The 17,743-nt window shown below is 44.9% G+C and overlaps 1 protein-coding gene across 2 annotated transcripts; it reads right to left on the bottom strand.

Moving 5' to 3' along the window:
- Positions 1-2,104: 2,104 nt before the first annotated feature.
- On the bottom strand, positions 2,105-15,463 carry LOC311138095 (uncharacterized protein). Of its 2 annotated transcripts, XM_084172760.1 has the most exons (3): positions 15,395-15,423; positions 12,904-12,962; positions 2,105-5,234 (listed from the first exon to the last, which is right to left on the bottom strand). In XM_084172760.1, the coding sequence occupies exon 3, from the start codon at positions 5,174-5,176 to the stop codon at positions 4,274-4,276; it is 903 nt and encodes a 300-aa protein (XP_084028886.1). In that variant the 5' UTR covers positions 5,177-5,234; positions 12,904-12,962; positions 15,395-15,423; the 3' UTR covers positions 2,105-4,273. The 2 variants fall into 2 exon arrangements, with proteins under 2 accessions (XP_084028886.1, XP_084028885.1); XM_084172759.1 differs by lacking the exon at positions 12,904-12,962 and having other exon boundaries at positions 15,395-15,463.
- Between the last annotated feature and the right edge of the window lie 2,280 nt (positions 15,464-17,743).

Here is a 17,743-nt window from a genome sequence, read left to right as displayed (position 1 = left end):
GTGGTTCTGAATATAAAACAGCAACACCTCCACCACTGGCATTTCTGTCTTTTCTGTAAATGTTATAAGCTTGTATTGTAAAGGTATTATCTAAGTGAATTTCAGAGATTGTCAAAATATGAATGTCATCTGTTACTAGCAAATTATACATTTCATGAACCTTGTTTCTTAAGCTACATATGTTAACGTGGGCTATTTCTAACACTTTCTGGGATGCTTGAATGTTTTTCTTGCTTTACTGGGAAGCTTAGCAGAGGTATACATGCTCGAGTTCTTTATGTTAGTGCAGGGTGAGCTGCACACAGTGGCCTTCCTGCTAGGGCACACCACCTCAGTGCTAACAGCATACATCTGGTTCATAGGAACATGATTACTGCATCCAATATCTGTAGGATCAGCAGAGGCATTCAGGGCAGTTAGAGGGACATACATTAGGTTACTTACATTGTGTCGTCCAACACAATGGTAGGGATTAACTGAGCTGGGCTTGGGTCATTGATAAGTCATTGTCTCAACGCAGCCTTATAATGCTGTGAAAGGATCCAGGAACCCAAATGATTTGGGTGGATCCCATCCTCCTTATAAAATGTGTTTTGTTTCCAAAAGGTATCGCAATTGTCAACAAAAGTTATACCCAGTTGTGAAGAGAAAGAATCCTGCTAAAGCGTTCAATGCCACGATTCAGAGAGGGCACAGGGCCAGATATGATGCCATGATTCAGAGAGGGCACAGGGCCAGATATGATGGGTCTTTTATTAGAGTCTATCAGAGTCAATCAGCTCTTTGAAATCCAGTTTCAACTGTTCAGAGCTGCACTTCATAATGTCATTAAAAACCCACATGGACTACGATAGAATCGATTTCTATGTCCTGAACTAGTACAGTCGGGATCAGCTTAGTAGTTTATATTTACTTGAGCCCCGGAATAGGACATTGTTTTTGCACCAGGAATGGTCACATTTCTTACCATGGAGCTGCCTAAAATCACAGCTGGTGAGAAGGAGGAAGTAATCCGCCCACTCCCACGCTTCACAGGATTCGGAGAACCCTTTATGGACGGGCGAGAGGCATGATAACTTGAGCCCGTTGCAGCCCTCCGACAGATGGAGAAGCCCTGCTCGATCCAGAGCATGGACGGAAGGTTGCCGACGTCGACTTTGAAATCGTAGGAGTAGGCACTGTGGCCGCAGCAACGAAGTTGCAGGAAGATCAGGCTCCAGGATAGCAAAACTATTCTTTGTTTGTATCCGCTCCGGGCCTCTCGTTGGGAGTGTAGACTGCTTTGCGGGAGGTCGCTGTCATCGGCTTCCACGGCCCGTGACATGCGACCATCGTTGATTGCCATTCTCCTCTTGCTGTGCTCCCACGACTCCGCTATCAGATGGGGGAGGAGAGGCAGGAGATGGCTCCCCTGGCGAACTAACTCCGGGCAACACCGGCCAGTCGGATAACGACAAACGACAAGGCGGAGATGCATCCAACAATCGCGAACGCCGTCCAGCCACCGGCGTAGAAAATGTAAACATTCCACTCTGTGTTTTCCCCAGTTTCTTACGTAGGCTGGCGACCTGTGTGATCAAGGAAGCCACCTCAAGCCTATAATCCTCGGCAAGCAAACAATTGCCACATTGGAACTCAGTGATCCAGTTTGTCCCAAAACAAAGCGTAGTAGATACAACTCCTACAGCGCTGGAACCGTTCATTTCCTTCTCCAGATAAAAAGGCCTCCATTATTGTCGAGTTGGTGTTTTGATTTCAGAAAAAGTGTTGTTATTCCTGATGGTGCTCTCATCAGGCATATGGCTCATGATCATATATGGAATCAGAAATACCAACACTTTGCGGAAATAAACAAAAATGAACTACAGTAACTGTTGGCATTTCATTTCCCCGCTGTACCGAAACGTAACCCAAAACCGCGATAACCGTGGGACTGGGACAAAGCCGAGTCATTGGTTCCACTGTACTGGGCAAACTAAATCAGGTGCAGCTCCAGTATTTGACGTTTGATATAGTTGACCAACCAGGTCTGAAAGGAAGTCAAGTATTGATGGTATGTAGAATAGACGCCACACCCTTGGGTATCTCTCATTCAAATGCCTTTATTTATTTTTTTAAATCATTTTATTTAGCAATTTCTGAAAATGTAATCCAATACACACTGTACAGTTCTGTTCAGCAAATTTAAACGAACTGCAACAAAAAACGGACACATCTGGGAGACACATGGTTGGTTGAGAACCTGCAAGAAATGTAGCACTGTGTCATGTGACAAGAGGACTTATTTATACCAGACGCAAGAATGCAACAACAAAATTAGCTAAGCAAAATGGCCATTCTGCGTACATACACAAACATGTGCAGCCCTACAATTTGTAACTTGATGAAACTACGCAGGATGGCCATTTTGAGTAGCTAATTACTTTCTTGCGATGCATACTTGCATGAGGTATAAATTAGGCTTCAAAGACCCCGTGAAAAATGTATTTGCTGCATCAGACAATTGTAAGTGTTATTTGTGCATACATATCCTAGTTCAAAATAACATGGCAACTTGTCTTTTCAAGTAATTTTATTTTATACCGGTACATTGAAATTAAGATTAATAATAATATTGTCCGAAAAATACGTATTTTACAGCCAGAGTAATTTGCTGTAATTTTCTCTAAGAACGACTTTGGCAATCGCAATGACTGTTTGGTCCCTGGCCTGAACACAACCATTCAGTAACATTTACAATATTTTCAACAAAGGATCAATTTAAGGCCCTGATTTTGGGCTACAACATGATTTCAAGCCATTTGAACACTTCCCTTTCCCTTACATTAAACCGGACCTAACAAAAACCTTAAATTTAACCAATTCCTTAATTTGTAGTTTTGTCCTGCAACTTCTGGGATGGTGATAATGGCGACAGAACGATGTGCCAACTAAATCCAGAGGCGGGATGAAGATGCAGCCAGCCAATAAAATACAGATAAAACCAACAGTATGGCTACGTCCCAAATGGCACCCTATTCCCTTTATAGCGCACTACTTCTGACCAGAACCCTATTGACCCTGGTCTAAAGTAGTGCACTATATAGGGAATAGGGTGCCATTCTCTGGTCTAAAGTAGTGCACTATATAGGGAGCCATTCTCTGGTCTAAAGTAGTGCACTATATAGGGAGCCATTCTCTGGTCTAAAGTAGTGCACTATATAGGGAATAGGGTGCCATTCTCTGGTCTAAAGTAGTGCACTATATAGGGAATAGGGTACCATTCTCTGGTCTAAAGTAGTGCACTATATAGGGAATAGGGTGCCATTCTCTGGTCTAAAGTAGTGCACTATATAGGGAATAGGGTGCCATTTGGGACACATTTGATAACACAGTCCCTGTGGTTATGGAAGAAGCGCATCCTAAACCATTCAACTGAACTAGTGATGAAAGATCGCAAAACACTTTGTGGCAACTTCTTCACAAATGGCCAGATTTAGCTGGTTCCCAGTTAGCACCAATGCAAAGTTAGCACCCGATCTAAGACAGTAAAATAATATCTAATATCTGTTTCCATTTTCAAACATCTGGCGTTAGGAAAAGTTCTGCAATCCAGGTAAAATAAAATACTTCAAAGATAGGGTGGTTGATGATGCTATTAAATGCTTTACCCAGAGAAAATAAAACAAAAAATCAGCCACTACAAAAATACTAATTATTTTAGTTGAAAAGAATAAGGCCATTTTAACTTTGTCCTGCAATGGAATTGTTACGATTCAAGTTCTTACATTCAGCAAACACAGAATAATTTGAGGCCGTCAAAGTTTAAACTCAATGAAATAGGCTACACAAAAGTAGATAAAACTAAATCAAATGAGTCAGTAACCACAGGAAGATCTAAATGTAAAAGACTGTCCCTAAAACAAGGTTGCACCATTTACACATTCACTTCAGGGGACCGAAATCTGCAAAGTGTCGTGTGGGAGGAGACTGCTAGACCAAATACGGTAAACATTTTATTTTTTGTTCTTGCAAGAAAAGTGATCCTACAGTGTGCTGTGACACTGCTCACCAAGTCTATCAGTCCATCCTCCGGGTACAAAACAGAAGCTGGTAGAAAATCACTAATACGCCCCATTCTGCACTGTCTATGGAGCGTCTTTCAAGCACCACCGTGTGGAACTTCTGTGAAACGTCAGTTCCTTCAGTCCTGTTGACGCCATCATCCCGTCGCTGCTCAATACAAGAAACACTAGATAGGGTAAACCAAGACGTCACTAGAGATATCACTCTGCTATTCCGCTACAGTTTCATACAGCGGTCGTATCTGTATGACAGGGGACAGGTTCACCTGCAGGATCCTCTGGGCCTTCCTCCTCAGCTCCTCCACCGTGACGCAGTCGTCCACTTTGATCACCTTCAACCGCAGGCTGTTCTCATCTAGACGACACTCCTCCTGATCATTCATCACCCACAGAGACTGGTCATCCCTCCAGGACCGTCTGTGGTTCGACACGTCAATCTTGTAGTCGTAAACTCCTCGGCCGTTTTGATATATCACCGGGGCGGAGTCTCCGATAAGGGCTCCATTCCATTCCGGACAGAAGGGATGATACCTTTGACCGACCAACGCCACTGCTTTTGGTGTTCTACCCATGTTCTGCGAAGGCAGCAACGGTATCCCTGAAAGTGTTGGAGGTTGAGAGTGAATCTGCAGTCTCGCAGTGTGACCCCTCCTCAAACCTGTAATGTTCGTTAGTTTCAGACATTGCTGTACCGGTGGAGGTTCAATAGTCATAACCGGACATCTGGAAAAGACAGATCCCTTGTGAGATTCTGATGCACTAGTACTCCACGATGCGTACTTGTTAGACTCCTTCTTCTTCTTCTTCCTCCTTCCCCTCTTCTTGCCTGTCCTTGAACCCTTGCTAGCCATGTCTGTAGAGTACATCTCTTCTGGTAGTGTTTTGGCTGTACAAGACCTATATCCATACACATCTTTACTTCGTAGCACTGTGGGCTTGTGACCCTCTTCTTTAAGCCCTTGGAGAAAGGTTACTAGTTCCTCTGTGTCTGAGAGATCCTTTGACATGGGGTTGAGGATCTGTAACGCCTCAAGAAGGACAGACTGTCCGGCCGAGGCGATTCTGGACCAGGAGTTGACGGCCTTCTCCACAACCGGGTCTGTGTAATTCATGACATCTGCCTTGAGGTTAAATGTTTGAGAGCTCCCGAAGTCTGTCTTGCTTTTCACCCTGTTGAGAGAATTTAGAGAGGAGCAGTTTCCAATAAATACATCAAGAAGACAAACTAAAAACGATTGCATGCTTACTGATGTAGGCTGATGGATGGAGAGGATCTATTCTACAATGTAGAAAATATACAAAAGAAAAGAAAAACCCTTGAATGAGTAGGTGTTCTAAAACTGTTGACCGGTAGTGTACTTACAGTACCAGCCAACGGTTTGGAAACACCTCCTCATTCCAGGGTTTTTCTTTATTTTGTATATTTTTTACATTGTAGAATAATGGTGAAGACATCAAAACTATGAAATAACACATGTGGAATCATGTAGTAACCAAAAAAGTGTTAAACAAATCAAAATATATTTTATATTTGAGATTCTTCAAAGTAGCCTTGACGACAGCTTTGCACACTCTTGGCATTCTCTCAACCAGCTTCATGAGGTAGTCACCTGGAATGCATTTCAATTAACAGGTGTGCCTTGTCAAATGTAAAATGTGTGGAATTTCTTTCCTCCTTAATGCGTTTGAGCCAATCAGTTGTGTTGTGACAAGGTAGAGGGGGTATACAGAAGATAGCCCTATTTGGTAAAAGACCAAGTCCATATTATGGCAAGAACAGCTCAAATAAGCAAAGAAGGTCAGTCAAAACGGAAATTTTTTAAGAACTTTGAAAGTTCTTTATGTGCAGTCGCAAAAACCATCAAGCGCTATGATGAAACTGGCTCTCATGAGGACCGCCACAGGAAAGGAAGACCCAGAGTTACCTCTGCTGCAGAGGATAAATTAATTAGTTACCAGCCTCAGAAATCGCCAATTAAGGCACCTCAGATTGAAGCATTTATTTGGGCTGCAGAGTTCAAGTAATAGACACATCTCAACATCAACTGTTCAGAGGAGACTGCGTGAGTCAGGCCTTCATGGTCGAATTGCTGCAAAGAAACCACTACTAAAGGACACCAATAATAAGAAGAGACTTGCTTGGGCCAAGAAACACAAGCAATGGACATTAGACCGATGGAAATGTGTCCTTTGGTCTGGAGTCCAAATTGGAGATTTTTGGTTCCAACCGCCGTGTCTTTGTGAGACGCAGAGTAGGTGAACGGAGGATCTCCACATGTGTGGTTCCCACCGTAAAGCATGGAGGTGGTGGTGTTATGGTGCTTTGCTGGTGACACTGTCTGTGATTTATTTAGAATTCAAGGCACACTTAACCAGCATGGCTACCACAGCATTCTGCAGCGATACGCCATCCCATCTGGTTTGGGCTTAGTGGGACTATCATTTGTTTTTCAACAGGACAATGACCCAAAACACACCTCCAGGCTGTGTAAGGGCTATTTGACCAAGAAGGAGAGTGATGAGTGCTGCATCAGATGACCTGGCCTCCACAATCACCCAACCTCAACCCAATTGAGATGGTTTGGGATGAGTCGGACCGCAGAGTGAAGGAAAAGCAGCCAACAAGTACTCAGCATGTGGGAACTCCTTCAAGACTGTTGGAAAAGCATTCCAGGTGACTACCTCATGAAGTTGGTTGAGAGAATGCAAAGGGTGGCTATTTTGAAGAATCTAAAATATATTTGGATTTGTTTAACACTTTTTTGGTTACTACATGATTCCATATGTGTTAATTCATTGATGTCTTCACTATTATTCTACAATGTAGAAAATAGTAAAAATAAAGAAAAACCTTTGACTGGTACTCTATACATATAGATAAATACACATCTTTAAATATTATTTTCCTATATTATTTCCCCCTAACCCTACCACCCCTCCCCTAATTGGAGTAAACTAATGAACAACAACACTTAGGCTTCTACTTCCAGCTTATACACTCACACTATATACATTTTACGGACAATCTATTTTACAATAGTTCTATTTTTTTGTTTTTAGTCCGGTCCGGTCAGTGCGGCCCTTCCTCTACCTTCAACCTCTCCCATCTATTTCTGATGTCCATCCAGTTTGATTTTTAGTTGCCATATTTTTTACTTTGCTGTTTCACAAAAGTTCTGAACCTATATACATTTTACGGACACAGTATATTTTACATTAGTTGTCTTGTTGTTATTAGTCCCATCCTTCAGCTACCCTCAACCCCTCCCACCCATCTCTTAACACCATCCATATTGGATTTCGATTTGCCTTATATTTTTCTACTGTGATGTGATGTTTCACAAAAGTTCTCAATGGATTCAATGGCAGTTCATACTTTCGCCCCAAGATGATTTCTATGGTCCTTTTGGCACCCCCCGCTGCCTCACAGCAGAGCCCTGCACGGGGATACATTTTAAGCCTGAGGCCTACCCATGCCCGCAACGTTCAGGCCCTACCCTGCACAGGCCTGATTGCTTCTGCCAAATTTAAAGCCCGGCCCGAAATCAGAAATAACTTCCTTTGTTAGTATCATTAGCTGCTGGTCTCGGTCCATCGCCCTGCTGCTAGTCTCGGTCCATCGCCCTGCTGCTAGTCTCGGTCCATCGCCCTGCTGCTAGTCTCGGTCCATCGCCCTGCTGCTAGTCTCGGTCCACCGCCCTGCTGCTAGTCTGAGCATCCTTGGGCTGCTCAATGATGAGACTGGAGCGAGCAGTTAGCCAACTACGTTCCGTCACGCTAAACGACAAAACTCAAGGAACATTCTTATTTTCTGTGAAATAATCTCTCGAGTCAACTCGGATAATATCTTATATTTGACGAGGTTGAAGCACCTCTTAGTAAGATAGGACTGTCCTGCGCAGCAGAGCATGAGAAAATGGCTCAGCTTCAAAAGGTTAGCAGGCTTGGGCGGTATACCTTATATAGGCCTACTGTATACCGGGGTAATTTGAAGTAGCCACGGGATAATTTTTCAATAACGTTGAAACTATTTCTGAAGTTTTTTTTTTTATACATTTGAATATTTGTAGCTACTTTAAGTAAATACCTGCAGTCAACTTATGCAACACGTTAAAGAGATAAAGAAGATTGCGTTCTTCATTTTCACATAATACTTCATTATGAATCTTACCGGTAGTCCCCAGTCACATTGTGAGTCTCCCTGTTGTGCAGCACACGCCAGGTGATTTAGTGTGAGTATCTCCCTGTTGTGCAGCACACGCCAGGTGATTTAGTGTGAGTCTCTCCCTGTTGTGCAGCACACGCCAGGTGATTTAGTGTGAGTCTCTCCCTGTTGTGCAGCACACGCCAGGTGATTTAGTGTGAGTCTCTCCCTGTTGTGCAGCACACGCCAGGTGATTTAGTGTGAGTCTCTCCCTGTTGTGCAGCACACGCCAGGTGATTTAGTGTGAGTATCTCCCTGTTGTGCAGCACACGCCAGGTGATTTAGTGTGAGTATCTCCCTGTTGTGCAGCACACGCCAGGTGATTTAGTGTGAGTCTCTCCCTGTTGTGCAGCACACGCCAGGTGATTTAGTGTGAGTCTCTCCCTGTTGTGCAGCACACGCCAGGTGATTTAGTGTGAGTCTCTCCCTGTTGTGCAGCACACGCCAGGTGATTTAGTGTGAGTCTCTCCCTGTTGTGCAGCACACGCCAGGTGATTTAGTGTGAGTCTCTCCCTGTTGTGCAGCACGCGCCAGGTGATTTAGTGTGAGTCTCTCCCTGTTGTGCAGCACACGCCAGGTGATTTAGTGTGAGTATCTCCCTGTTGTGCAGCACACGCCAGGTGATTTAGTTACATTATGTTTCCCAGCTAGATCTCTTGTAACTATTAAGTTAACTAAATACTCTGCAGTTGTGCATTTGGTTGACTAATTCAGTAGCTAGTTAGCTCAGTGGTTCCCAAACTGTGTTCGGGGTCAGCTTTCAACTTACTCTTGAAAGTTGTAATAGTAGAACGCACAAAGTGCAATTTCAAAAATTGGGTAGTGGTAGCTAACTCCGATCCGTACGTATGTGGGCAACCGCGGCATTCAAACGAGGCCGCAATGAAAACTAATGGGACTGTAGCGACTGTGTTGGCATCAAAATCCGGGGTGTGAACTAAATTTAGATTCAGTGTTGATTGACATGGTAATGGACCAATAGTATTGGAGAAAGGTTATAAACTGACCCCGCTGACGCTGTACGTTAAAGCGTGACATGTCACGACGTAACGTACGGCACGCGTCATTCAACTCATTCTGTGCCGTACAGCCTCTTTCCACCAGGTGGAGCGCTTCTCATGCAGATTAAAAACAAGAAATTATCAAAATGGTGAGTAATGGTGAGTGTAAAGTTAACTATTGATGAACTCACAAGTAATTAATTCAGATAATTTGTTAATTTTTTGCCTAATCACTGCGAGCCATCATGACTCTCAGAAACCGTGACACCGACAGTTTAATGGTGAAGATAAATTTAGTGCCGGCCCTAAAAACCCTATTCAAATTCCACCCAAACCTTCAAATAGGTACGAGACATTATATAAACTCTTTAGTGTTTTATTTACATTTTAGAGGTGATAAGTTGGACAAATCGGGTGAAAAAAGCTGGTTCCCCACACAACATATCTCCCCCTTTCACCATGACGTAGCAGCTTCTGCTTCCCCACCCGCCATTTTTAGACACGGCAAAATGTGTAGAATTGCAGGAAATATGCATTAAAACCTGCAAAATGTTCTCTCCGCCAACAAGAGGGGTGTGAACAGCTTGTGTCATGAACAGTGCTTGTGCCCATAGAGATGGACGCGTTCCCCAATCCTGGAAGGGGGGCCTGAGTGAAAAAGGTTGGGAACCCCTGATCTAGCTAAGTGGTTAGCTTCTTCCAAAATCAAGCTTCACTTTCTTAACAGCAGAGAATCCCCTCCTGGATCAAGAGCCTTGCTGTCTAATATTTGGTTTGTGTGTGTGCAGCAAACTGTGAGTACCATTTTTGAGTTACTTGTATGAGCTGGGATGTCTGTTCTGAAAATAGTTTAGGTCAGAGACCGTATAAAATGTTTGCAACGTGCTCGTTAGCATTTAGTTAGCATTCTCTATGGGATTTGACATGGCCTTGTTAGCATTGCTAACGGTCGGATTACAGAGGCTGTGGGGTTAGAAAATAGCGCCCCTTGTGTTCAGTGCCGGTATTACCGAATATCTCGCTATGGCACTAGCTCGGTATGAAGGTATGACAATCAGGATACCACCAAACCTAAATGTTAGTGCTTAATTCAGTGATACCCAATCCCTAACCGTGCCAGAGTTATTGATGAGAAAACAATCCCTACCCAGCCCTAACCCAGTATTAGGCCCGTCGAGCTCTGGTAGCAGAGCTCTCACAGGAAAAAAGTATGGGGTGCGCTCCCAAAGCTCTTGCCAACAAGTTAGCTGTTTACAGCCGTTAGCAGTCTCTTCCTGGTGGTAAAATGGACGATTGCCATCATTTTGAGAGTATCATCCTTCAATTATTACAATTAACAAACCAAACAAATTTTGCTACATAAGACCAAATCGAGCCGGTCGGTCACAAATGTTGTGCTTCAGTTGCATTTCTCCACTCGGATGACAGCATGATCAGACAGCTCTCTGACTGATGTGGAGATCCTTTTCTCCGGGACTTTTCTTGGCGTAGCCCACATCTATCCAGTAAAATGCAGATTAACTTCAAGCAAAACATTAGGAAATGTAGCTGGCTACAATCTCTCTATGATAAACATTAGAAAATATGACGTCCATGCATCGTTTTTGCTTTTTCCATTGCAGGTAGAGCTGTGACGTTAGTTGAATAACCGCTGACTGTTATGGATGAAGACAGTCATGAAAACAAAATAACCAACAACTGTTTTAAATACGCCTACATTCATTTAAGGATAAAAAAATAAAATAGTGATGAACTTTATTTTTACGTAGATAAACTTGACCTAATAGCGAGAGTGTTTACTAATTATTATAAGCAATTGTTTTAGCCTGTAGTAAACTGTCTACATCTCCTCTTTCCAACGGTCCTCTGATGCTCCGGCAACTATCCGCTAGACGTAGAGCGCTATACTCGATGGCACTTCAGTAAAAAACATTTGTTTGATGTGCGGACTTCCTTTTATAGAACGCATGTTTTCATTGTTTGCTAGTAAATAAATAAATCAGTATTTAAAAAAAAAAGTTTGGATGTGTGACTATTCATGAATTATTCTTTAAGCGGGGGACAAGGTTGTTCTGGCTCTGAGGACAATAGACAATCCGCCAGGCCTCTCCAACCTGGCATGGTATAATTTGATACGGAACCTTTTCTTAATTTATAGAGGAATCAGCGCTGATCAGGCCCAGTCCGATATGCTACCCAGCGCTGATCAGGCCCGGTCCGATATGCTGCCCAGCGCTGATCAGGCCCGGTCCGATATGCTGCCCAGCGCTGATCAGGCCCGGTCCGATATGCTGCCCAGCGCTGATCAGGCCCGGTCCGATATGCTGCCCAGCGCTGATCAGGCCCGGTCCGATATGCTGCCCTCCTGTCCCTGCCTAGTAGAATAGTAGTCAGGGCTATACAATGGTAGCCTACCGTTTGGAAAACAGGCCATTTTACCATCAACCCCTGTCATTTTGTTCCATTAATGCATGTTAATGTTTTTAACTACACTCCGTTCTCATTCTCCGACTGGAAACGTTCTTCGCGCGCATAGAAGTACCTGGCCTGCTTCTCGCAAATGTCAAAATGTAGGAAAGTGCCCAGCTGGGCATCTGTCATTTTCTCTTCACCTCACACAGGAAGTCCATTTTTTTATTTTTTTTAAACATCCATTCAAATTATAGTAGTTTCTCCCAGTAGTTAAACCTCTTTCCACCACTCTCCCCTCTCTAATCAGCATGGCTGATAAATAGGCTATGGCTGTATTTCTTTCTATTTGAATGATTGTCAATTTCATCTTCAAACTATAGCACAGCTGTCCCCTTCATACGTCCCGGGGGGGGGGGGGGGGGGGGGGGGGCTGTCCCCTTCATACGTCCCCGGGGGGGGGGGGGGGGGGCTGTCCCCTTCATACGTCCCGGGGGGGGGGGGGGGGGGGGGGGGGGGAACCTATATGTCCATTCAGAAAGAGTCCTAAAGTAGCCTGTCTGTATCTCTTTAATAAGAATCAAACGCTCCTGTCATGATTTAATCTTGTAAAAGGCCTGTTTTCAGTAGTTTAGGCTACATTATTTATATCATTATGGCGTCCTCTCTAAAGAAAATGTCAATGCCATCAAATGATCCCAGCAGCAGGGTTTGTGACATAATGCGAATATTTCAGGAAAACCCTTAGGACTTAGTTTAAATGGTTTGGTGCATCTAAATGGATTTAATTGTTTTAAAATGCAGAAAAGCCAACAGAAAAGGAAGGTATAGAACTGCAACGCTGCTGGGTTTTTCCACTCTCAACAGTTTCCAGTGTGTATCAAGAATGGTCCACCACCAAAAGGACATCCAGCCAACTTGAGGGAAGCATTGGAGTCAACATGGCCTAACATCCCTGTGTAACGCTTTTGACACCTTGTCGAGTCCATGCCCTGACAAATTGAGACTGTTCTGAAGGAGAAGGGGGGGGGGGACGGTGTTCCTAATGTTTGGTATACTCAGAGTGGTAAAATACAGTATACCGCAAAGTAGGGCTGTGACGGTCTTGGAATTTTGGATGACTTTACTGGTTAGCCAAATGACCACAGTCACCGTTATAATCATTCGAATAGCAAAACAGACTAAACATTTATATATATTTTTTTTAAAGACAAATTCTCCTCACCTCCGCTCCTGACTGCATGTGCTTTGCCTAGGCAATGGAAGACTCGGTGCAACACCTTGCTGAAACAAGCAGCAACAAAGTTCCATTACGTTTTGGAGTCCATGTTATGTTACCGCAGAAACGGACTCAAATGCATGCTTGATCTTTTTGAATGTCCGGCTGCCAAACACAACACACTAAAACTTGGTACTTTTTCCCCACCTCACGTAGACATTAGATGAAAACCACGCTTACTTTTCCTTTGCTACTTTTGGGTAAAGTTTGTCGACTTGAATATGAAGTTAATTAAAAAACTATATACACACACATGTATTTTTTGGCGGTTATTTTATTTTCATGACGGTCTTCATCCATAATCGTCGGGTACGCAAACATACAATTACCTGACAGCCCTGTCAAGTGCAGTGAAAATGTGTTCGGCTAAGTTCCCTTTTCAGTTAATAATTGGCCTTCAGTTTTACATTCAAACGGCTTAAATGAGAGTACACTAAATAATTTGTTATGAAAACAGACCTTTCAAATGCCAATCCAACTAGGCTAGTTAGCTATATTTATTTACGGTTAGCAGCCGCTCCTAAATAATGTTTTACTAGCCACCGTAACACGTCTTTTTAAAAAGTGTCTTAATTAGCAATAAGGGAAATCATCACTGTGCTGATTAGGCTGCCAACCAACCAACCAACCAACCAACCGTTTCACATGCTGTTCCGTAGAGGTCTAGGCGATGCCTTATTACAAAGGTAGTAGGCTATAATGTGAGCATCCTAGTGCTAAACAGAGACTAACGAAACACAAACTACACATTGACCTCCTATGGGGGCGCAGTGACCTCCTATGGGGGCGCAGTGACCTCCTATGGGGGCGCAGTGACCTCCTATGGGGGCGCAGTGACCTCCTATGGGGGCGCAGTGACCTCCTATGGGGGCGCAGTGACCTCCTATGGGGGCGCAGTGACCTCCTATGGGGGCGCAGTGACCTCCTATGGGGGCGCAGTGACCTCCTATGGGGGCGCAGTGACCTCCTATGGGGGCGCAGTGACCTCCTATGGGGGCGCAGTGACCTCCTATGGGGGCGCAGTGACCTCCTATGGGGGCGCATTGACCTCCTATGGGGGCGCAGTGACCTCCTATGGGGGCGCAGTGACCTCCTATGGGGGCGCAGTGACCTCCTATGGGGGCGCAGTGACCTCCTATGGGGGCGCATTGACCTCCTATGGGGGCGCAGTGACCTCCTATGGGGGCGCAGTGACCTCCTATGGGGGCGCAGTGACCTCCTATGGGGGCGCAGTGACCTCCTATGGGGGCGCATTGACCTCCTATGGGGGCGCAGTGACCTCCTATGGGGGCGCAGTGACCTCCTATGGGGGCGCAGTGACCTCCTATGGGGGCGCAGTGACCTCCTATGGGGGCGCAGTGACCTCCTATGGGGGCGCAGTGACCTCCTATGGGGGCGCAGTGACCTCCTATGGGGGCGCAGTGACCTCCTATGGGGGCGCAGTGACCTCCTATGGGGGCGCAGTGACCTCCTATGGGGGCGCAGTGACCTCCTATGGGGGCGCAGTGACCTCCTATGGGGGCGCATTGACCTCCTATGGGGGCGCAGTTGTAGCACAGGAAAGCAGTGGGCGCGGCTCACCGCCACGACAGTTGAACAGTGAGATATCTAAATATTTATATTTTTCAGTGACATAACAAGTTATTTTCGATGGAAAGTAGGCTTAAAGCGTTATCTATACCATACGCAATAACGCAATCTACGCAAATTGGTGATCTTTCATACTTCTGCCGAGTTACAAGCTGAGAGATTGTTTCATGTTTCCGCATTTTCGCTACACAACTGAGCAGGATTGCCATTTTGCGTAGTTAAATGTAGTTGTTGCGTGTAGTTTGTTCAGTTTTGCATAGGGTATAAATTAGGCTTAAAAACATAATGCATTACTGTTCTTAGACGTAACGAGTCGTGTATTATTACCTGTAGCGCCCCTTGTGGTAGGGAGGAACGCATTCAGGTAGGGCCGAACAAATTCAGCCCCTCCTTCCTCCTCCCCTCCCCTTCATGAGTGAGTATGAAAATGTTTGGTAACTCCCATTCCAAAACTAGTTAGTGTGGTTTTATATTAAATTGAAATATGACCAAATAAACTTAGTAATAACACAAAAGGGGTTTACAATATGCTACAAACAATGAAAATCAAATGTATTTTCAAATTAAATCTCAGTAATACGACGTAAATTAGACTTCACACAAAGCTAGCTAGCGACAGCCGGGTCACTAGAATAACGTTACCACACTTCCCTCCCGGTTACCCGGCGCCAGGTCGCTATTCCCTCCCGGTTACCCAGCGCCAGGTCGCTATGCGATTCGGTGTTTCCTTACGCTTTCTCTGCGCTCAACGAGAAACTGGCGCCCCGAAATCGGAGGGAAATGTCATTAGATGAAGCGATGACAGCAACCGAGAGACGCAAACAGCGAAATCTAAATAAAACCTTACCTTTCAACGGTCCCAAGCGAGCATCGTTTAGGTCCAGTAGCAACTGAAGTCTAGATTAAAATGGCTGCGAATGGTGCGAATTGAGTCAGTGAAAAGAGGCGGGATTCATTTAAAACAGAAAAGGAAACTGGGCGGAGTGAACACCCATATAAGGAAGAAGGGGCGGAGTGAACACCCATATAAGGAAGGAAACTGGGCGGAGTGAACACCCATATAAGGAAGGAAACTGGGCGGAGTGAACACCCATATAAGGAAGAAGGGGCGTTTTGTAAAAAAGTCAGTTTTTTTTTTTTTTCGGTCTAAGATTGTCTGCTATATTGAGAAGATATTCGAGTGACGACTCTAACAAGGGATATACATGTCCTCAAAGATGGAAGGCAGGCGGGAGGAGGCGAGATCAGGTGGGACCATTCTAGCAAAATGAGACGGCAGATATGCGTGTGCACAACTGGCCGTAGAGATAAGAGGAATCATCTTTTGTCTCAGTGCCATTGAGGCTATTTCCATTTTAAAGCAGGGGTTGGAACCGAAATTATGTTCCAATCGTTTAGTTCTGAACATAACCACTATTTTTTTTGGTTCTGTTCCACTGTTCCGACCTGCAAAATAAAGTTCTGAAACGGTTCTAACCCCCCAAAAAGTATATATATTATATTGTTCATTTTTTAACCTCTGACATCAACCGTTTTTTTAAACATTTAGCTCATTCAATTCCTTCACCAATCAGTGCGGATAGAGCAGCCAAGCTGGTTGTTTCCAGGCGTGATGGACAGACGAGTGTAGCCTATGGCGCAAGAGGTGACTGACATTGTACAGGTGGGGAGAGAGCCAGAGAGGAGGAGCAGGCTTGAAGCGCCAGGCATCTTGTTATGCATTATCTAATTAGGTCCACAGAATTATACCTACGGAGGAGCGGCTTCTATGAAGGAACTTTGAATGTCCTTTGAGCTAGTGTAGCACAAGGGGATGTGAGAAATGTACTCCTCGGCCTGAAATGTCCCCACTTGCGCCAGCGTTTATCTATCTAGCTTTTCGAATGGTGCCAACTGGTCAGACCCTTCAGGAGGGTGGTCGTGTGTGTAGGAGGGTGGTCGTGTGTGCAGGAGGGTGGTCGTGTGTGCAGGAGGGTGGTCGTGTGTGTAGGAGGGTGGTCGTGCGTGTAGGAGGGTGGTCGTGCGTGCAGGAGGGTGGTCGTGCGTGTAGGAGGGTGGTCGTGTGTGCAGGAGGGTGGTCGTGCGTGCAGGAGGGTGGTCGTGCGTGTAGGAGGGTGGTCGTGTGTGCAGGAGGGTGGTCGTGTGTGCAGGAGGGTGGTCGTGCGTGCAGGAGGGTGGTCGTGCGTGCAGGAGGGTGGTCGTGTGTGCAGGAGGGTGGTCGTGCGTGCTAGCAAGGCAGAGGTTGCAAATTCGCGCCAGTTCTGGGCTTGTGAAAGTGGTACTTGCTAAGCAAGCAGCCTGAAGTCCTTCATAGTGGTGCAGTGACCTGGATCTACAGTTGCGCTGGGGTCGCTGTTGAGTAAGTTTGAGTCGTCAATGTAGCAGATGGGGGATGTGTGAAACTTACTCCTCAGCCTGAAATGTCCCCACTTGCGCCAGCGAATAGCTAGCTTTTCTCCTGGCGCCGACTGGTACGTTTGGGCCGAATCGGGAGGAAGTTGTACTCGCTAAGCAAGCAGCGTGACGTCCCTTAACACTAGCAAGCGAACAAGCAGTGTGTGCAGAGCCGGCACCAGAATTAAAACACACATCTTACCTTTCTGTAATTAATTCATTCAACGTGAAACATGACAACTAGGCCTATAGTATCCTTAAATAGTATTGAAAAAGTGAATCCGATTTTCTCTAGCTAATAAAAAAAATCTCGTTCCCCATCTTCTCACGCGTCTAACGTGAGAAGTAGCCTCTGCGTCGGAGGGGCAGGTAGCCTTAACACACACCGGCAAAGATGTTCAGCTTGCAGGCAGACACTGGAATTCATTCCTGAGTGACAAAGTGAGGGCGTACATAAGCGCTTTGTAGCGGTTTTTTGTGGGACTCGAATAAATTGTCTGGAACAAAATAATGTTATTCACCGGTTTCCATGCTTTTAAAATAGCGGTTCTGTTCTGGAACAGTATGGATCACTTTCGTTCCCGGGTTCCATTTCTGTTCCTTGAAATATTTCGTTATTTTACATTTTCGGTTCTGATCCCTGAACCGGTTCCAACTCCTGTTTTAAAGTTGTCAATTTTCTTCTGATTCATTGGCTGATCGCTCCCAACTCATAAGAATCTCCACCCAATTGACTACTTTCAAATGGTGGAAGCCCTCAAATGGAAAGTCCGTGCTAAAACTGGTTATATCCAAGATGATC

The sequence above is a fragment of the Coregonus lavaretus genome (assembly GCF_964263955.1).
Source record: "Coregonus lavaretus genome assembly, chromosome: 12".
NCBI lineage: Eukaryota > Metazoa > Chordata > Actinopteri > Salmoniformes > Salmonidae > Coregonus > Coregonus lavaretus.
This window is presented reverse-complemented; position numbering and strand designations above follow the sequence as displayed.